This window comes from Oncorhynchus keta, unplaced genomic scaffold (genome assembly GCF_023373465.1).
Source record: "Oncorhynchus keta strain PuntledgeMale-10-30-2019 unplaced genomic scaffold, Oket_V2 Un_scaffold_1413_pilon_pilon, whole genome shotgun sequence".
Taxonomy (NCBI): domain Eukaryota; kingdom Metazoa; phylum Chordata; class Actinopteri; order Salmoniformes; family Salmonidae; genus Oncorhynchus; species Oncorhynchus keta.
Genome location: NW_026290783.1, coordinates 1 through 22,500, shown reverse-complemented (window position 1 = coordinate 22,500; position 22,500 = coordinate 1). Strand labels below are relative to the sequence as shown.

Below are 22,500 nucleotides of genomic sequence, written 5' to 3'. Positions count from 1 at the left end.
GGGGTTAGAGGTTCCATAGGGACAGGGAGGGGGTTAGAGGTTCCATAGGGACAGGGAGGGGGTTAGAGGTTAGAGGTTAGGGAGGGGTTAGAGGACACTTTACATAGAACCAGACAGGGAGGGGGTTACATAGAACCAGATTAGAGGCTCCATAGAACAGATAACACAGTACCATAGGGACAGAGATAACAGTACTTTACATAGAACCAGATTACATAGAGATAACAGGCTCCATAGGGATAACACAGTACTTTACATAGAACCAGATAACACAGTACTTTACATAGAACCAGATAACACAGTACTTTACATAGAACCAGATAACACAGTACTTTACATAGAACCAGATAACACAGTACTTTACATAGAACCAGATAACACAGTACTTTACATAGAACCAGATAACACAGTACTTTACATAGAACCAGATAACACAGTACTTTACATAGAACCAGATAACACAGTACTTTACATAGAACCAGATAACACAGTACTTTACATAGAACCAGATAACACAGTACTTTACATAGAACCAGGTGGATAGATAACGAGTGTGAGAGATAGGAGATAGGGAGAGAGAGGGAGATAGCAGATAAGAGGATAGAGAGGGGATAGGATGAGGGAGAAGGAGATAGGGAGGTAGGAGGAGAGAGAGGGAGATAGGGGGAGGGGGAGGGAAATAAGGGGAGAGAGAGGGAGATAGGGGAGAGGGAGGAGTTTAGGGGAGGGGAGAGGAGGAGAGTGGCAGAAGGGTAGGGGAGAGGAGGAAATGAGAAGAGAGAGGAGAGGAGAGGAGAGGAGAGGAGAGGAGAGGAGAGGAGAGGAGAGGAGAGGAGAGGAGAGGAGAGGAGAGGGAAGATAGCATCACGTCTGGCTGGCGCTAAACCTCTCTGACATTTCCTCCCCTTTATGTTCTGAGAGCCCCCACTGGATTATCAATGGAATGAGGGCTTCTATTTTATATCCTCTTCAATCCCCTGTGTGTGTGTGTGTGTTATGTGTGTGGAATGAGGGTGTTGTGTGTGTTTTATGTGTCCTGTTGTGTGTGTGTGTGTGTGTGTGTGTGTGTGTGTGTGTGTGTGTGTGTGTGTGTGTGTGTGTGTGTGTGTGTGTGTGATGGAAGTGGTTACTGAAGGGTAACGGTCGAGGACGAGACTGAGGTTTGATTGAGAGGGATGGACTCTGCTTTGCTGGATAACTGAGCTGTGAGTGTGTGTGTGTGTGTGTGTGTGTGTGTGTGTGTGTGTGTGTGTGTGTGTGTGTGTGTGTGTGTGTGTGTGTGTGTGTGTGTGTGTGTGTGTGTGTGTGTGTGTGTTTAGAGGATGGATAAACAGAGTATAAGGAAGACTGACAGAGAAAAGCTCCTCTTCAGAACGAACACTGCAGAAGGACAGAGGAGAGGAGACATACTGCATTTCATTATCCAACCTCCTCCCCTCATTTCCTCCCCTCTCCCTCCCCAATCCCCCTCCCCTCTCCCTCCCCCTCCTCCCCTCTCTCTCTCCCTCCCCCTCTCTCTCCAACCTCCTCTCTCAATCTCTCCCCTCTCTCTCCAACCTCTCTCTCCAATCTCTCTCCAATCTCTCTCTCTCTCTCTCCAATCTCTCTCTCTCTCCAACCTCCTCTCTCTCTCTCTCTCTCTCTCTCTCTCTCTCTCTCTCTCTCTCTCTCTCTCTCTCTCTCTCCTCCTCCCTCCCCCTCTCTCTCTCTCTCCCAACCTGATGCTCGCTCCTCCTCCTCCTCTCTCTCTCTCTCTCTCTCTCTCTCTCTCTCTCTCTCAATTGCAGTGAAACGGAAGACAAACAATCAATTAAGTTATTAGGAGGTGTGTTTTCCCCCTCACCCCTTTGCAGATGGCGACAGCTTCCTTGGACATAGACTTGGGGTAGGAGACGTGATGCTCCATGATGGACTGGAACAACTCATCCTCATCCTCACCGTCGAAGGGAGGCTAGGACAGAGGACAGAGGGGAGGACAGAGAGGGAGGAGGGGAGGACAGGACAGAGGGGGGAGGACAGGACAGAGGGGGAGGGGAGGACAGAGAGAGGAGGGAGGGGAGGACAGGACAGAGGGAGGAGGGGGGGACAGAGGGGGGGGAGGGGAGGACAGGACAGAGGGGGAGGGGAGGACAGGACAGAGGGGGAGGAGGACAGGACAGAGGGGGAGGGGAGGACAGACAGAGGAGGACAGGACAGAGGGAGGACAGAGGACAGGACAGAGGGAGGAGGGGAGGACAGGACAGAGGGGAGGACAGGACAGAGGGAGGGGTGGACAGGACAGAGGGGAGGACAGGACAGAGGGGGAGGGGAGGACAGGACAGAGGGGGAGGGGAGGACAGGACAGGGAGGAGGAGGAGGACAGGACAGAGGGAGGAGGAGAGGACAGAGAGGAGGACAGGAGGAGGGAGGACAGGACAGAGGAGGAGAGGACAGGACAGAGGGAGGAGGGGAGGACAGGACAGAGGGAGGAGGGGAGGACAGGACAGAGGGAGGAGGGGAGGACAGACAGAGGGAGGAGGAGGACAGGACAGAGGGGAGGGGAGGGGACAGAGGGAGGAGGGGAGGACAGGACAGAGGGAGGAGGGGAGGACAGGACAGAGGGAGGAGGAGAGGACAGGATTGGTTAATATCCACAGTAAATGTTAACATATGTGCACATGTGCACACACACACACACACACACACACACACACACACACACACACACACACACACACACACACACACACACACACACACACACACACACACACACACACACACACACACACACACACACACACACACACACACACACACACACACACACACACACCTACCTGTCCAGCCAGCATCTCATACAGCAGAACTCCAAAGGCCCACCAGTCCACTGACTTCCCATAGGGCTGGTACGCAATGATCTGGAGGAGAGGAGAGGAGAGAGAGGAGAGGAGAGGAGAGGAGAGGAGAGGAGAGGAGAGGAGAGAGAGAGGAGAGGAGAGGAGAGGAGAGGAGAGGATATAGAAGAACAGAATAGATTAGAAGAGAGTACGGATAGAATAGAATTTAGTAGAATAGAGTAGAATATAAAAGAATAGAAGAGAGCAGAATAGAGTAGAAGAGATTATAATATAATAGAATAGAGTAGAATGAAATAGAGTAAAGTAGAATAGAGTAGAGTGGAATGGAGTAGAGTATAATATAGAGTAGAATAAAGTAGAATACAATATAGTAGAGAATAATATAATAAAATAGAGTAGAGTGGAACAGAGTAGAGTAGAATATAGTAGAATAGAGTAGAATATAGTAGAATAGAGTAGAGTAGAAAAGTAAAATATAGTATAATAGAGAGTAGAACAGAGTAGAGTAGAATACAGAGGAATAGAGTAGAATATAATAGAATAGAGTAGAATACAGAGTAGAATAGAGTAAAATAGAGTATGAATATAGTAGAATAGAGTAGAATAGAGAATATAGAGAGTGGAACAGAGAGTAGAATACAGAGATATAGAATAGAGAAATAGAGTAGAATGGAACAGAGTAAAGTAGAATATAGAGTAGAATAGAGAAGAATAAAATAGAGTAGAATATAGTAGAATAGGAATAGAGTAGAATAGAGCAGAATAGAATATAATAGAGTATAGAGAATAAATAGAGTAGAGTAGAAATAGAGAATAGAGTAGAATAGAGTAGAGTATAATATAATAGAGTAAATAGAGTAGAGTAGAATATAGAGTAGAATAGAGTAAAAGATAGAGTAGAATATAGAGTAGAATAATACATAGAGTAGAATAGAGTAGAGTAGAATGTAAGAGTAGAATAGAGTAGTAAGAGTAGAATATAGAGTATAACAGAGTAGAATAATAGTAGAATAGAGTATAATAATAATAGAGTAGAGTAGAGAATATAATAGAGTATAGAGTATAACAGAGTAGAGTAGAATATAACAGAGAATAGAGTATAATAGAGTAGAATATAATAGAGTATAGAGTATAAGAATATAAATGAGAGAATATAGAGTAGAATATAAATAGAAATATAGTAGAATATAGTAGAATAGAGTAGAATATAATAGAAGAATATAATGGAGAATAGTATAATAGAGTAGAAGAATATAATAGAGTATAACAGAGTAGAGTAGAATGTAGATAGAGTACAATAGAGTAAAGTATAATATAATATAGAGTAGTATAGAGTATAACAGAGTAGAGTAGAATATAACATATAAGAATAGAGTATAATATAGTAGAATACAATAGAGTAACAGAGTAGAATAGAGATAGAGTAGAATAGAGTAATATAACAGTAGAATATAGTATATAGTAGAATAGAGAAGAATATAGAATAGAATGAGAATAATAGTATAATAGAGTAGAATATAACAATAGAGATAACAGAGTAGAGTAATAGGTATAACAGAGTAATATAATAGAGTAGAGAATAGAATATAAATACAATAGAGTATAGAGTATGACAGAGTAGAGTAGAACCTGGTCTAGACATCATGTTAGGTGAACCTGGTCTAGACATCATGATAGGTGAACCTGGTCTAGACATCATGATAGGTGAACCTGGTCTAGACATCATGATAGGTGAACCTGGTCTAGACATCATGATAGGTGAACGTCTAGACAGCATGATAGGTGAACCTGGTCTAGACATCATGATAGGTGAACCTGGTCTAGACATCATGATAGGTGAACCTGGTCTAGACATCATGATAGGTGAACCTGGTCTAGACATCATGATAGGTGAACCTGGTCTAGACATATAGGTGAACCTGGTCTAGACATCATGATAGGTGAACCTGGTCTAGACATCATGATAGGTGAACCTGGTCTAGACATCATGATAGGTGAACCTGGTCTAGACATCATGATAGGTGAACCTGGTCTAGACATCATGATAGGTGAAGGTGAACCTGGTCTAGACATCATGACATATGATAGTGAACCTGGTCTAGACATCATGTAGGTGAACCTGGTCTAGACATCATGATAGGTGAACCTGGTCTAGACATCATGATAGGTGAACCTGAACCTGGTCTAGACATCATGATAGGTGAACCTGGTCTAGACATCATGATAGGTGAACCTGGTCTAGACATCATGATAGGTGAACCTGGTCTAGACATCATGATAGGTGAACCTGGTCTAGACATCATGATAGGTCTAGACATCATGAACCTGGTCTAGACATCATGATATGTGAACCTGGTGAACCTGGTCTAGACATCATGATAGGTGAACCTGGTCTAGACATCATGATAGGTGAATCTGGTCTAGACATCATGATAGGTGAACCTGGTCTAGACATCATGATAGGTGAACCTGGTCTAGACATCATGATAGGTGAACCTGGTCTAGACAGCATGATAGGTGAACCTGGTCTAGACATCATGATAGGTGAACCTGGTCTAGACATCATGATAGGTGAACCTGGTCTAGACATCATGATAGGTGAACCTGGTCTAGACAGCATGATAGGTGAACCTGGTCTAGACATCATGATAGGTGAACCTGGTCTAGACATCATGATAGGTGAACCTGGTCTAGACATCATGATAGGTCTAGACAGCATGAACCTGGTCTAGACATCATGATAGGTGAACCTGGTCTAGACATCATGATAGGTGAACCTGGTCTAGACATCATGATAGGTGAACCTGGTCTAGACATCATGATAGGTGAACCTGGTCTAGACATCATGATAGGTGAACCTGGTCTAGTGAACCTGGTCTAGACATCATGATAGGTGAACCTGGTCTAGACATCATGATAGGTGAACCTGGTCTAGACATCATGATAGGTGAACCTGGTCTAGACATCATGATAGGTGATAGGTGAACCTGGTCTAGACATCATGATAGGTGAACCTGGTCTAGACATCATGATAGGTGATAGGTGAACCTGGTCTAGACATCATGATAGGTGAACCTGGTCTAGACATCATGATAGGTGAACCTGGTCTAGACATCATGATAGGTGAACCTGGTCTAGACATCATGATAGGTGAACCTGGTCTAGACATCATGATAGGTGAACCTGGTCTAGACATCATGATAGGTGAACCTGGTCTAGACATCATGATAGGTGAACCTGGTCTAGACATCATGATAGGTGAACCTGGTCTAGACATCATGATAGGTGAACCTGGTCTAGGTGATAGGTGAACCTGGTCTAGACATCATGATAGGTGAACCTGGTCTAGACATCATGATAGGTGAACCTGGTCTAGACATCATGATAGGTGAACCTGGTCTAGACATCATGATAGGTGAACCTGGTCTAGACATCATGATAGGTGAACCTGGTCTAGACATCATGATAGGTGATAGGTGAACCTGGTCTAGACATCATGATAGGTGAACCTGGTCTAGACATCATGTTAGGTGAACCTGGTCTAGACATCATGATAGGTGAACCTGGTCTAGACATCATGATAGGTGATAGGTGAACCTGGTCTAGACATCATGATAGGTGAACCTGGTCTAGACATCATGATAGGTGAACCTGGTCTAGACATCATGATAGGTGAACCTGGTCTAGACATCATGATAGGTGAACCTGGTCTAGACATCATGATAGGTGAACCTGGTCTAGACATCATGATAGGTGATAGGTGAACCTGGTCTAGACATCATGATAGGTGAACCTGGTCTAGACATCATGATAGGTGAACCTGGTCTAGACATCATGATAGGTGAACCTGGTCTAGACATCATGTTAGAACCTGGTCTAGAATCATGGGTGATAGGTGAACCTGGTCTAGACATCATGATAGGTGAACCTGGTCTAGACATCATGATAGGTGTGAACCCTGGTCTAGACATCATGATAGGTGAACCTGGACATCATGTTAGGTGAACCTGGTCTAGACATCATGATAGGTGAACCTGGTCTAGACATCATGATAGGTGAACCTGGTCTAGACATCATGTTAGAAACCTGGTCTAGACATCATGATAGGTGAACCTGGTCTAGACATCATGATAGGTGAACCTGGTCTAGACATCATGATAGAGGTCTAGAATCATGATATAGGTGAACCTGGTCTAGACATCATGTTAGGTGAACCTGGTCTAGACATCATGATAGGTGATAGGTGAACCTGGTCTAGACATCATGATAGGTGAACCTGGTCTAGACATCATGATAGGTGAACCTGGTCTAGACATCATGATAGGTGAACCTGGTCTAGACATCATGATAGGTGATAGGTGAACCTGGTCTAGACATCATGATAGGTGAACCTGGTCTAGACATCATGATAGGTGAACCTGGTCTAGACATCATGATAGGTGATAGGTGAATCTGGTCTAGACATCATGATAGGTGATAGGTGAACCTGGTCTAGACATCATGATAGGTGAACCTGGTCTAGACATCATGATAGGTGAACCTGGTCTAGACATCATGATAGGTGAACCTGGTCTAGAATCATGATAGGTGAACTGGTCTAGACATCATGATAGGTGAACCTGGTCTAGACAGACATCATGATAGGTGAACCTGGTCTAGACATCATGATAGGTGAACCTGGTCTAGACATCATGATAGGTGAACCTGGTCTAGACATCATGATAGGTGAACCTGGTCTAGACATCATGATAGGTGAACCTGGTCTAGACATCATGATAGGTGAACCTGGTCTAGACATCATGATAGGTGAACCTGGTCTAGACATCATGATAGGTGAACCTGGTCTAGACATCATGATAGGTGAACCTGGTCTAGACATCATGATAGGTGAACCTGGTCTAGACATCATGATAGGTGAACCTGGTCTAGACATCATGATAGGTGAACCTGGTCTAGACATCATGATAGGTGAACCTGGTCTAGACATCATGATAGGTGAACCTGGTCTAGACATCATGTTAGGTGAACCTGGTCTAGACATCATGATAGGTGAACCTGGTCTAGACATCATGATAGGTGAACCTGGTCTAGACATCATGATAGGTGAACCTGGTCTAGACATCATGATAGGTGAACCTGGTCTAGACATCATGATAGGTGAACCTGGTCTAGACATCATGATAGGTGAACCTGGTCTAGACATCATGATAGGTGAACCTGGTCTAGACATCATGATAGGTGAACCTGGTCTAGACATCATGATAGGTGAACCTGGTCTAGACATCATGATAGGTGAACCTGGTCTAGACATCATGATAGGTGAACCTGGTCTAGACATCATGATAGGTGAACCTGGTCTAGACATCATGATAGGTGAACCTGGTCTAGACATCATGATAGGTGAACCTGGTCTAGACATCATGATAGGTGATAGGTGAACCTGGTCTAGACATCATGATAGGTGAACCTGGTCTAGACATCATGATAGGTGAACCTGGTCTAGACATCATGATAGGTGAACCTGGTCTAGACATCATGATAGGTGAACCTGGTCTAGACATCATGATAGGTGAACCTGGTCTAGACATCATGATAGGTGAACCTGGTCTAGACATCATGATAGGTGAACCTGGTCTAGACATCATGATAGGTGAACCTGGTCTAGGATGAACCTGGTCTAGACATCATGATAGGTGAACCTGGTCTAGACATCATGATAGGTGAACCTGGTCTAGACATCATGATAGGTGAACCTGGTCTAGACATCATGATAGGTGAACCTGGTCTAGACATCATGATAGGTGAACCTGGTCTAGACATCATGATAGGTGAACCTGGTCTAGACATCATGATAGGTGAACCTGGTCTAGACATCATGATAGGTGAACCTGGTCTAGACATCATGATAGGTGAACCTGGTCTAGACATCATGTAGGTGAACCTGGTCTAGACATCATGATAGGTGAACCTGGTCTAGACATCATGATAGGTGAACCTGGTCTAGACATCATGATAGGTGAACCTGGTCTAGACATCATGATAGGTGAACCTGGTCTAGACATCATGATAGGTGAACCTGGTCTAGACATCATGATAGGTGAACCTGGTGAACCTGGTCTAGACATCATGATAGGTGAACCTGGTCTAGACATCATGATATGTGAACCTGGTCTAGACATCATGATAGGTGAACCTGGTCTAGACATCATGATAGGTGAACCTGGTCTAGACATCATGATAGTGAACCTGGTCTAGACATCATGATAGGTGAACCTGGTCTAGACATCATGATAGGTGAACCTGGTCTAGACATCATGATAGGTGAACCTGGTCTAGACATCATGATAGGTGAACCTGGTCTAGACATCATGATAGGTGAACCTGGTCTAGACATCATGATAGGTGAACCTGGTCTAGACATCATGATAGGTGAACCTGGTCTAGACATCATGATAGGTGAACCTGGTCTAGACATCATGATAGGTGAACCTGGTCTAACCTGGTCTAGACATCATGATAGGTGAACCTGGTCTAGACATCATGATAGGTGAACCTGGTCTAGACATCATGATAGGTGAACCTGGTCTAGACATCATGATAGGTGAACCTGGTCTAGACATCATGATAGGTGAACCTGGTCTAGACATCATGATAGGTGAACCTGGTCTAGACATCATGATAGGTGAACCTGGTCTAGACATCATGATAGTGAACCTGGTCTAGACATCATGATAGGTGAACCTGGTCTAGACATCATGATAGGTGAACCTGGTCTAGACATCATGATAGGTGAACCTGGTCTAGACATCATGATAGGTGAACCTGGTCTAGACATCATGATAGGTGAACCTGGTCTAGACATCATGATAGGTGAACCTGGTCTAGACATCATGATAGGTGAACCTGGTCTAGACATCATGATAGGTGAACCTGGTCTAGACATCATGATAGGTGAACCTGGTCTAGACATCATGATAGATGAACCTGGTCTAGACATCATGATAGATGTGAACCTGGTCTAGACATCATGATAGGTGAACCTGGTCTAGACATCATGATAGGTGAACCTGGTCTAGACATCATGATAGGTGAACCTGGTCTAGACATCATGATAGGTGAACCTGGTCTAGACATCATGATAGGTGAACCTGGTCTAGACATCATGATAGGTGAACCTGGTCTAGACATCATGATAGGTGAACCTGGTCTAGACATCATGATAGGTGAACCTGGTCTAGACATCATGATAGGTGAACCTGGTCTAGACATCATGATAGGTGAACCTGGTCTAGACATCATGATAGGTGAACCTGGTCTAGACATCATGATAGGTGATAGGTGAACCTGGTCTAGACATCATGATAGGTGAACCTGGTCTAGACATCATGATAGGTGAACCTGGTCTAGACATCATGATAGGTGAACCTGGTCTAGACATCATGATAGGTGAACCTGGTCTAGACATCATGATAGGTGAACCTGGTCTAGACATCATGATAGGTGAACCTGGTCTAGACATCATGATAGGTGAACCTGGTCTAGACATCATGATAGGTGAACCTGGTCTAGACATCATGATAGGTGAACCTGGTCTAGACATCATGATAGGTGAACCTGGTCTAGACATCATGATAGGTGAACCTGGTCTAGACATCATGATAGGTGAACCTGGTCTAGACATCATGATAGGTGAACCTGGTCTAGACATCATGATAGGTGAACCTGGTCTAGACATCATGATAGGTGAACCTGGTCTAGACATCATGATAGGTGAACCTGGTCTAGACATCATGATAGGTGAACCTGGTCTAGACATCATGATAGGTGAACCTGGTCTAGACATCATGATAGGTGAACCTGGTCTAGACATCATGATAGGTGAACCTGGTCTAGACATCATGATAGGTGAACCTGGTCTAGACATCATGATAGGTGAACCTGGTCTAGACAGGTGAAACCTGGTCTAGACATCATGATAGGTGAACCTGGTCTAGACATCATGATAGGTGAACCTGGTCTAGACAGCATGTTAGGTGAACCTGGTCTAGACATCATGATAGGTGAACCTGGTCTAGACATCATGATAGGTGAACCTGGTCTAGACATCATGATAGGTGAACCTGGTCTAGACATCATGATAGGTGAACCTGGTCTAGAGATAGTGAACCTGGTCTAGACATCATGATAGGTGAACCTGGTCTAGACATCATGATAGGTGATAGGGTGAACCTGGTCTAGACATCATGATAGATGAACCTGGTCTAGACATCATGATAGGTGAACCTGGTCTAGACATCATGATAGGTGAACCTGGTCTAGACATCATGATAGGTGAACCTGGTCTAGACATCATGATAGGTGAACCTGGTCTAGACATCATGATAGATGAACCTGGTCTAGACATCATGATAGGTGAACCTGGTCTAGACATCATGACAGGTGAACCTGGTCTAGACATCATGATAGGTGATAGGTGAACCTGGTCTAGACATCATGATAGATAGGTGAACCTGGTCTAGACATCATGATAGGTGAACCTGGTCTAGACATCATGATAGGTGAACCTGGTCTAGACATCATGATAGGTGATAGGTGAACCTGGTCTAGACATCATGATAGGTGATAGGTGAACCTGGTCTAGACATCATGATAGGTGATAGGTGAACCTGGTCTAGACATCATGATAGGTGATAGGTGAACCTGGTCTAGACATCATGATAGGTGATAGGTGAACCTGGTCTAGACATCATGATAGGTGAACCTGGTCTAGACATCATGATAGGTGAACCTGGTCTAGACATCATGATAGGTGAACCTGGTCTAGACATCATGATAGGTGAACCTGGTCTAGACATCATGATAGGTGAACCTGGTCTAGACATCATGATAGGTGAACCTGGTCTAGACATCATGATATGATAGGTGAACCTGGTCTAGACATCATGATAGGTGATAGGTGAACCTGGTCTAGACATCATGATAGGTGATAGGTGAACCTGGTCTAGACATCATGATAGGTGATAGGTGAACCTGGTCTAATCATCATGATAGTGTGTTATGGTCAGCGCAGATTCACCTGTCTACAGCACTACGAGTGTGTGTGAGTGTTTTGTGTGTGTGTGTGTGTGTGTGTGTGTTGTCTCTCTCACACAGTAGGTGTTAACACTAGGAACTGAACCATCTGTCTCTCCTGTCAAACTAACGTGTGATACATAATCAACTTAATTATTCACAAGCACACACACACACACACCTCAGGAGCGATGTAGTCTGGGGTCCCACAGAAGGTCTTGGTGGTGACACCGTCTAACATGTTCTCTTTGCACATCCCAAAGTCCGCGATCTTAATGTGGCCTTCTGCATCCAGCATGACGTTGTCCAGCTTCAGATCCCTAGGAGAGGCACACAAGAGACAGACTATCTTAATGTGTCCCTCAGCATCACGTTGTCCAGCTTCAGATCCCTAGGAGAGGCACACAGAGACAGACTATCTTAATGTGTCCTTCTGCATCCAGCATCACGTTTTCCAGCTTCAGATCCCTAGGAGAGGCACACAGAGACAGACTATCTTAATGTGTCCTTCAGCATGACGTTGTCCAGCTTCAGATCCCTAGGAGAGGCACACAAAGACAGACTATCTTAATGTGTCCTTCAGCATCACGTTGTCCAGCTTCAGATCCCTAGGAGAGGCACACAGAGACAGACTATCTTAATGTGTCCTTCTGCATCCAGCATGACGTTGTCCAGCTTCAGATCCCTAGGAGAGGCACACAGAGACAGACTATCTTAATGTGTCCTTCAGCATCACGTTGTCCAGCTTCAGATCCCTAGGAGAGGCACACAGAGACAGACTATCTTAATGTGTCCTTCAGCATGACGTTGTCCAGCTTCAGATCCCTAGGAGAGGCACACAGAGACAGACTATCTTAATGTGTCCTTCAGCATCACGTTGTCCAGCTTCAGATCCCTACAGGAGACGAGACACAGAGACAGACTATCTAAATGTGTCCCTCAGCATCACGTTGTCCAGCTTCAGATCCCTAGGAGAGGCACACAGAGACAGACTATCTTAATGTGTCCTTCTGCATCCAGCATGACGTTGTCCAGCTTCAGATCCCTAGGAGAGGCACACAGAGACAGACTATCTTAATGTGTCCCTCAGCATCACGTTGTCCAGCTTCAGATCCCTAGGAGAGGCACACAGAGACAGACTATCTTAATGTGTCCTTCAGCATCACGTTGTCCAGCTTCAGATCCCTAGGAGAGGCACACAGAGACAGACTATCTTAATGTGTCCTTCAGCATCACGTTGTCCAGCTTCAGATCCCTAGGAGAGGCACACAGAGACAGACTATCTTAATGTGTCCTTCAGCATCACGTTGTCCAGCTTCAGATCCCTACAGGAGACGAGACACAGAGACAGACTATCTAAATGTGTCCCTCAGCATCACGTTGTCCAGCTTCAGATCCCTACAGGAGACGAGACACAGAGACAGACTATCTAAATGTGTCCCTCAGCATCACGTTGTCCAGCTTCAGATCTCTACAGGAGACGACACACAGAGACAGACTATCTTAATGTGTCCCTCAGCATCACGTTGTCCAGCTTCAGATCTCTACAGGAGACGACACAGAGAGAGACTGGACTCTCAGACAGAATGGTACAGTACTGTTCACGGGGTACAAAAATATCCAAATTACAACCAGACAACAGCGATCCCATTAGTTCCTGCCAAGACTGATAAATATCTCTGACTGAGAAGCTGGTGTGATGAGTATCTCTGTCTGAGATGATGTTGTGATGAATATCTCTGTCTGAGATGATGTTGTGATGAATATCTCTGTTTGAGATGATGTTGTGATGAATATCTCTGTCTGAGATGATGTTGTGATGAGTATCTCTGTCTGAGATGATGTTGTGATGAGTATCTCTGTCTGAGATGATGTTGTGATGAATATCTCTGTCTGAGATTATGTTGTGATGAATATCTCTGTTTGAGATGATGTTGTGATGAATATCTCTGTCTGAGATGATGTTGTGATGAGTATCTCTGTCTGAGATGATGTTGTGATGAATATCTCTGTCTGAGATGATGTTGTGATGAGTATCTGTGTCTGAGATGATGTTGTGATGAGTATCTCTGTCTGAGATGATGTTGTGATGAGTATCTCTGTCTGAGATGATGTTGTGATGAGTATCTCTGTCTGAGATGATGTTGTGATGAGTATCTCTGTCTGAGATGATGTTGTGATGAGTATCTCTGTCTGAGATGATGTTGTGATGAGTATCTCTGTCTGAGATGATGTTGTGATGAGTATCTCTGTCTGAGATGATGGTGTGATGAATATCTCTGTCTGAGATGATGTTGTGATGAATATCTCTGTCTGAGATGATGTTGTGATGAGTATCTCTGTCTGAGATGATGTTGTGATGAATATCTCTGTCTGAGATGATGTTGTGATGAGTATCTCTGTCTGAGATGATGTTGTGATGAGTATCTCTGTCTGAAATGCTGTTGTGATGAATATCTCTGTCTGAGATGATGTTGTGATGAATATCTCTGTCTGAGATGATGTTGTGATGAGTATCTCTGTCTGAGATGATGTTGTGATGAATATCTCTGTCTGAGATGATGTTGTGATGAGTATCTCTGTCTGAGATGATGTTGTGATGAGTATCTCTGTCTGAGATGATGTTGTGATGAATATCTCTGTAGACTCACCTGTAGATGATTCCTTTCAGATGAAGGAAGAACAGACCTATGGCAATCTCTGCTGCATAGAACCTGAGAGAGAGAGAGAGAGAGAGAGAGAGAGAGAGAGAGAGAGAGAGAGAGAGAGAGAGAGAGAGAGAGAGAGAGAGAGAGAGAGAGAGAGAGAGAGAAGGAGAGAGAAGGAGAGGAATAAAGGTCTATCTTTAGCCATACTTACAGATCACATATCGACCCCTCAAAACCGTCCAATCACATATCGACCCCTCAAAACCGTCCAATCGCATATCGACCCCTCAAAAACGACTCTCAAAGAGAGAGCTGAGGAGAGGCCCGAAATAAAACCATTTCCTTCCCCAAGTCACACGGCCGAAAAACACATCTGGACAAGAGGAACAGCTTCGTGACGTTCATGGACTATGTCGTGGAAATGTCCTCTATTTACCAAATCATGAGAGCAAACTACACACACACACGTCAGAGTTAGTTATCACAAAGTCCATCTTTAATTATATGAGCTCTATCACAACCCTGTGACTCTCAGATCGATTCAGTGTCTCTCAATGAATTCTCTGAGAGCCCCCACTACATTGCAACTGAGATCCTTTCATAGCAAAGAACACACATAGTCAGACAGCATAGACATAATAAATCATTCAGCTTTGTCTCCTTACTCAAACCCAGAACCATAAACCAATCCTCCATATCAACAGGCATGTATCAAATTGTCATTTAGATACAACCAACTCTAAATACAACCAATCCTGGACAAGCTCACGGGGAGCATAGAATGATTCCAGACACTGCCATCCTCCTCTCCCCGATGGGAAAAGTAGGGGGTGACTGGCACACAGACACAGTGGAGCAAAAGATATGTTTACACATGATGACACTTTGACCTCTCCCCTCTCTGCGGCCCATGCAACTTAATCTTGACATAGAACAGATACTGCAACCCTGCCACAGTATTATACAAAAATAACATTCTGATGAGAAGTAACTTACAAACATATGATGAATATAAAACCAAGCAAAGGAAACAATCATTTAATATTAAAGGCAATGGTTTTGAATGAATTGTCTTGCTAATGTATATTCATAAAAAACAAACATATTGATTAAATAAAACTGCAGAGGACCCAGAGTTGACCCCTGGAGTACACCACATAGATGAAAACAATAACAGTCAGGATGCTTATCATAAGAACTCACTCTACCTATGTTACCAATTCTGATTATTCCCCAACAGCTACCGTTCAAAGCATTCAACACTACTGTTCCCTCCGAGGTCGACGACGAGCTCAGAGCCCTGGGTCCCTGGACATCCCTCTGCAACTGGATCCAGGGTGGTGACGAGGCCCCCAGTACATCACTGGGACCGTGCCCCCGCCCATCCAGTACATCACTGGGACCGTGCTCCGGCCCATCCAGTACATCACTGGGACCGTGCCCCCGCCCATCCAGTACATCACTGGGACCATGCCCCCGCCCATCCAGTACATCACTGGGACCGTGCTCCCGCCCATCCAGTACATCACTGGGACCGTGCTCCGGCCCATCCAGTACATCACTGGGACCGTGCTCCGGCCCATCCAGTACATCACTGGGACCGTGCTCCCGCCCATCCAGTACATCACTGGGACCGTGCTCCCGCCCATCCAGTACATCACTGGGACCGTGCTCCCGCCCATCCAGTACATCACTGGGACCGTGCTCCGGCCCATCCAGTACATCACTGGGACCGTGCTCCGGCCCATCCAGTACATCACTGGGACCGTGCCCCCGCCCATCCAGTACATCACTGGGACCGTGCCCCCGCCCATCCAGTACATCACTGGGACCGTGCTCCCGCCCATCCAGTACATCACTGGGACCGTGCTCCCGCCCATCCAGTACATCACTGGGACCGTGCCCCCGCCCATCCAGGATATTGACTCAAAACGGTGACTGAGAAAGACGTGAAGCTTCATCAAGAGACCCCGCTCAAGGTACTAAACGATATCATAACCACCATTGATAAAAGACACTCCCTCCCTTGTGCAGCCGTCTTCATCGACCTGGCCAAGGCTTTCGACTCTGTCAATCACCGTATTCTTATCGGCAGACTCAACAGCCTTGGTTTCACAAATGACTCTCTCGCCAGGTTCACAAACTACTTCTCAGACAGAGTTCAGTGTGTCAAATCGGAGGGCCTGTTGTCCGAACCTCTGGCAGTCTCTACGGGGATGCCACAGGGTTCAATTCTCGGGCCGACTCTTTTCTCTGTATACATCAATGAGGTTGCTCTTGCTGCTGGTGATTCTCTGATCCACCTCTATGCAGACGACACCATTCTGTCTGTATACTTCTGGCCCTTCTTTGGACACTTAACAAAACTCCAAATAACTCCGTTGCTCTTAAATGCTAGTAAAAACTAAGTGCATGCTATTCAACCGATCGCTGCCCGCCCGCCCGACTAGCATCACTACTCTGGTCGGTTCTGACTTAGAATATGTGGACAACTACAAATACCTAGATGTCTGGTTAGACTGTAAACTCTCCTTACAGGCTGACATTAAACATCTCCAATCCAAAATTAAAAACTAGAATTGAACTTCCTATTTCGCAACAAAGCCTCCTTGATGTGGATCGCTGCGTTATGCTAATTCGTTTCAGGCGAATGCGTGTTTGGGAGTCAACAGGGGTTTGTAAGTCGCTCTGGATAAGAGCGTCTGCTAAATGACTTAAATGTAAATGTAAATGTTTAAGGGCCTGTAAGTAAGCATTTCACTGTGAGGTCTACACCTGTTGGTTAAGGGCTGGTCAGTCAGCATTTCACTGTGAGGTCTACACCTGTTGGTTAAGGGCTGGTCAGTCAGCATTTCACTGTGAGGTCTACACATGTTGGTTAAGGGCTGGTCAGTCAGCATTTCACTGTGAGGTCTACACCTGTTGGTTAAGGGGTCAGTCTGCATTTCACTGTGAGGTCTACACATGTTGGTTAAGGGCTGGTCAGTCAGCATTTCACTGTGAGGTCTACACCTGTTGGTTAAGGGCTGGTCGGCATTTCACTGTGAGGTCTACACCTGTTGGTTAAGGGGCTGGTCGGTCAGCATTTCACTGTGAGGTCTACACCTGTTGGTTAAGGGCTGGTCAGTCTGCATTTCACTGTGAGGTCTACACCTGTTGGTTAAGGGCTGGTCAGTCTGCATTTCACTGTGAGGTCTACACCTGTTGGTTAAGGGCTGGTCAGTCAGCATTTCACTGTGAGGTCTACACCTGTTGGTTAAGGGCTGGTCAGTCAGCATTTCACTGTGAGGTCTACACCTGTTGGTTAAGGGGTCGGTCAGCATTTCACTGTTTAGCTGGTCACTGTGAGCTCTACTACACCTGTTGTATGGTCTACACCTGTTGGTTAAGGGCTGGTCGGTCAGCATTTCACTGTGAGGTCTACACCTGTTGGTTAAGGGCTGGTCAGTCAGCATTTCACTGTGAGGTCTACACCTGTTGGTTAAGGGGCTGGTCAGTCAGCATTTTACTGTGAGGTCTACACCTGTTGTTTAAGGGCTGGTCAGTCTGCATTTCACTGTGAGGTCTACACCTGTTGGTTAAGGGGCTGGTCAGTCAGCATTTCACTGTGAGGTCTACACCTGTTGGTTAAGGGCTGGTCAGTCTGCATTTCACTGTGAGGTCTACACCTGTTGGTTAAGGGCTGGTCAGTCAGCATTTCACTGTGAGGTCTACACCTGTTGGTTAAGGGCTGGTCAGTCAGCATTTCACTGTGAGGTCTACACCTGTTGGTTAAGGGCTGGTCAGTCTGCATTTCACTGTGAGGTCTACACCTGTTGGTTAAGGGCTGGTCAGTCAGCATTTCACTGTGAGGTCTACACCTGTTGGTTAAGGGCTGGTCAGTCAGCATTTCACTGTGAGGTCTACACCTGTTGGTTAAGGGGTCAGTCTGCATTTCACTGTGAGGTCTACACCTGTTGGTTAAGGGCTGGTCAGTCAGCATTTCACTGTGAGGTCTACACCTGTTGGTTAAGGGGTCAGTCAGCATTTCACTGTGAGGTCTACACCTGTTGGTTAAGGGCTGGTCAGTCAGCATTTCACTGTGAGGTCTACACCTGTTGGTTAAGGGCTGGTCCGTCAGCATTTCACTGTGAGGTCTACACCTGTTGGTTAAGGGCTGGTCAGGTCAGCATTTCACTGTGAGGTCTACACCTGTTGGTTAAGGGCTGGTACGTCAGCATTTCACTGTGAGGTCTACACCTGTTGGTTAAGGGCTGGTAAGTCAGCATTTCACTGTGATTTCTACACCTGTTGGTTAAGGGGCTGGTCGGTCAGCATTTCACTGTGAGGTCTACACCTGTTGGTTAAGGGCTGGTCAGTCAGCATTTCACTGTGAGGTCTACACCTGTTGGTTAAGGGGCTGGTCAGTCAGCATTTCACTGTGAGGTCTACACCTGTTGGTTAAGGGGCTGGTCAGTCAGCATTTCACTGTGAGGTCTACACCTGTTGGTTAAGGGGCTGGTCAGTCAGCATTTCACTGTGAGGTCTACACCTGTTGGTTAAGGGGCTGGTCGGTCAGCATTTCACTGTGAGGTCTACACCTGTTGGTTAAGGGCCTGTCCGTCAGCATTTCACTGTGAGGTCTACACCTGTTGGTTAAGGGCTGGTCCGTCAGCATTTCACTGTGAGGTCTACACCTGTTGGTTAAGGGCCTGGTCGGTCAGCATTTCACTGTGAGGTCTACACCTGTTGGTTAAGGGCTGGTCCGTCAGCATTTCACTGTGAGGTCTACACCTGTTGGTTAAGGGCTGGTCAGTCAGCATTTCACTGTGAGGTCTACACCTGTTGGTTAAGGGCTGGTCAGTCAGCATTTCACTGTGAGGTCTACACCTGTTGGTTAAGGGCTGGTCAGTCAGCATTTCACTGTGAGGTCTACACCTGTTGGTTAAGGGCTGGTCAGTCAGCATTTCACTGTGAGGTCTACACCTGTTGGTTAAGGGCTGGTCAGTCAGCATTTCACTGTGAGGTCTACACCTGTTGGTTAAGGGCTGGTCAGTCAGCATTTCACTGTGAGGTCTACACCTGTTGGTTAAGGGCTTGTCAGTCAGCATTTCACTGTGAGGTCTACACCTGTTGGTTAAGGGCTTGTCAGTCAGCATTTCACTGTGAGGTCTACACCTGTTGGTTAAGGGCTTGTCAGTCAGCATTTCACAGTGAGGTCTACACCTGTTGGTTAAGGGCCTGTCAGTAAGCATTTCACTGTGCGGTCTACACCTGTTGGTTAAGGGCTGGTCAGTCAGCATTTCACTGTGAGGTCTACACCTGTTGGTTAAGGGCTGGTCAGTCAGCATTTCACTGTGAGGTCTACACCTGTTGGTTAAGGGCTGGTCAGTCAGCATTTCACTGTGAGGTCTACACCTGTTGGTTAAGGGCTGGTCAGTCAGCATTTCACTGTGAGGTCTACACCTGTTGGTTAAGGGCTGGTCTACACCTGTCAGCATTTCACTGTGAGGTCTACACCTGTTGGTTAAGGGCTGGTCAGTCAGCATTTCACTGTGAGGTCTACACCTGTTGGTTAAGGGCTGGTCAGTCAGCATTTCACTGTGAGGTCTACACCTGTTGGTTAAGGGCTGGTCAGTCAGGCATTTCACTGTGAGGTCTACACCTGTTGGTTAAGGGCTGGTCGGTCAGCATTTCACTGTGAGGTCTACACCTGTTGGTTAAGGGCTGGTCAGTCAGCATTTCACTGTGAGGTCTACACCTGTTGGTTAAGGGCTGGTCAGTCAGCATTTCACTGTGAGGTCTACACCTGTTGGTTAGGGCTGGTCAGTCAGCATTTCACTGTGAGGTCTACACCTGTTGGTTAGCAGGGCTGGTCAGTCAGCATTTCACTGTGAGGTCTACACCTGTTGGTTAAGGGCTGGTCAGTCAGCATTTCACTGTGAGGTCTACACCTGTTGGTTAAGGGCTGGTCAGTCAGCATTTCACTGTGAGGTCTACACCTGTTGGTTAAGGGCTGGTCAGTCAGCATTTCACTGTGAGGTCTACACCTGTTGGTTAAGGGCTGGTCAGTCAGCATTTCACTGTGAGGTCTACACCTGTTGGTTAAGGGCTGGTCAGTCTGCATTTCACTGTGAGGTCTACACCTGTTGGTTAAGGGCTGGTCAGTCAGCATTTCACCTGTTGGTTAGGGCTGTCTCAGCATTTCACTGTTCTACACCTGTTGGTTAAGGGCTGGTCAGTTGGTTAAGGGCTGGTCATTTTTCACTGTGAGGTCTACACCTGTTGGTTAAGGGCTGGTCAGTCAGCATTTCACTGTGAGGTCTACACCTGTTGGTTAAGGGCTGGTCAGTCAGCATTTCACTGTGAGGTCTACACCTGTTGGTTAACCTGGGCTGGTCAGTCTGCATTTCACTGTGAGGTCTACACCTGTTGGTTAAGGGGCTGGTCAGTCTGCATTTCACTGTGAGGTCTACACCTGTTGGTTAAGGGCTGGTCAGTCAGCATTTCACTGTGAGGTCTACACCTGTTGGTTAAGGGCTGGTCAGTCAGCATTTCACTGTGAGGTCTACACCTGTTGGTTAATTTCACTGGGCTACACCTGTTGGTTAAGGGGCAGTCTGCATTTCACTGTGAGGTCTACACCTGTTGTTAAGGGCTGGTCAGTCTGCATTTCACTGTGAGGTCTACACCTGTTGGTTAAGGGCTGGTCAGTCTGCATTTCACTGTGAGGTCTACACCTGTTGGTTAAGGGGCTGGTCAGTCTGCATTTCACTGTGAGGTCTACACCTGTTGGTTAAGGGCTGGTCAGTCAGCATTTCACTGTGAGGTCTACACCTGTTGGTTAAGGGGCTGGTCAGTCTGCATTTCACTGTGAGGTCTACACCTGTTGGTTAAGGGCTGGTCAGTCAGCATTTCACTGTGAGGTCTACACCTGTTGGTTAAGGGCTGGTCAGTCAGCATTTCACTGTGAGGTCTACACCTGTTGGTTAAGGGGCTGGTCAGTCAGCATTTCACTGTGAGGTCTACACCTGTTGGTTAAGGGGTCCGTCAGGTGAGGGTCTACATTTCACTGTTGGTTAAGGGGTCAGTCAGCATTTCACTGTGGTCTACACCTGTTGGTTAAGGGCCTGTCAGTCAGCATTTCACTGTGAGGTCTATGTTGGTTAAGGGGTCAGTCTGCATTTCACTGTGAGTTGTCTATTTCACCTGTTGGTTAAGGGCTGGTCAGTCAGCATTTCACTGTGAGGTCTACACCTGTTGGTTATCAGTCTGTCTAATGTAAGCATTTCACCTGTTCGGCAAATAGAGTTTAATTTGATTTTGATTTGACAAGTAAACTTTGAATTGATTAATGGCTTAGGGCTCGATTTGTGTGTGGTGTGTGTGTGTGTGTGTGTGTGTGTGGTGTGTGGTGTGTGTGTGTGTGTGTGTGTGTGTGTGTGTGTGTGTGTGTGTGTGTGTGTGTGTGTGTGTGTGGTGTGTGTGTGTGGTGTGTGGTGTGTGTGTGTGTGTGTGTGTGTGTGTGTGTGTGTGTGTGTGTGTGTGTGTGTGTGTGTGTGTGTGTGTGTGTGTGTGTGTGTGTGTGTGTGTGTGTGTGTGTGTGTGTGTGTGTGGTGTGTGTGTGTGTGTGTGTGTGTGTGTGTGTGTGTGTGTGTGTGTGGTGTCTGTGTGTGTGTGTGTGTGTGTGTGTGTGTGTGTGTGTGTGTGTGTGTGTGTGTGTGTGTGTGTGTGTGTGTGTGTGTGTGTGTGTGTGTGTGTGTGTGTGTTACTCACACAGCGTGAGGTTCCTTGAACTTGCCGACATGCTGGATCTGATACATGAGGTCTCCTCCGTTGATATACTCCATCACAAAATATAACCTGTCCTGGAGAGAGAGAGGGGGAGAGAGAGAGGAGGAGAGAGAGGGGGGAGAGAGAGAGGAGAGGAGAGGGAGAGATAGAGAGAGAGGGGGCAGAGA

General features: G+C 46.0%; 1 protein-coding gene across 1 annotated transcript in view; it reads right to left on the bottom strand.

Annotated features, from left to right (window-relative positions):
* Window positions 1-22,407, bottom strand: part of LOC127927447 (protein kinase C beta type-like) — a gene marked incomplete at its 5' end in the record, with an annotated part of 50,721 nt that extends 28,314 nt beyond the window's left edge. Inside the window, 5 exons of the mRNA XM_052513917.1 lie at window positions 1,844-1,951; window positions 2,820-2,900; window positions 12,094-12,232; window positions 14,564-14,626; window positions 22,316-22,407. Of these exons, the coding sequence (XP_052369877.1) occupies window positions 1,844-1,951; window positions 2,820-2,900; window positions 12,094-12,232; window positions 14,564-14,626; window positions 22,316-22,407 (483 nt within the window). The remainder of the gene's footprint in view (window positions 1-1,843; window positions 1,952-2,819; window positions 2,901-12,093; window positions 12,233-14,563; window positions 14,627-22,315) is intronic.
* Between the last annotated feature and the right edge of the window lie 93 nt (window positions 22,408-22,500).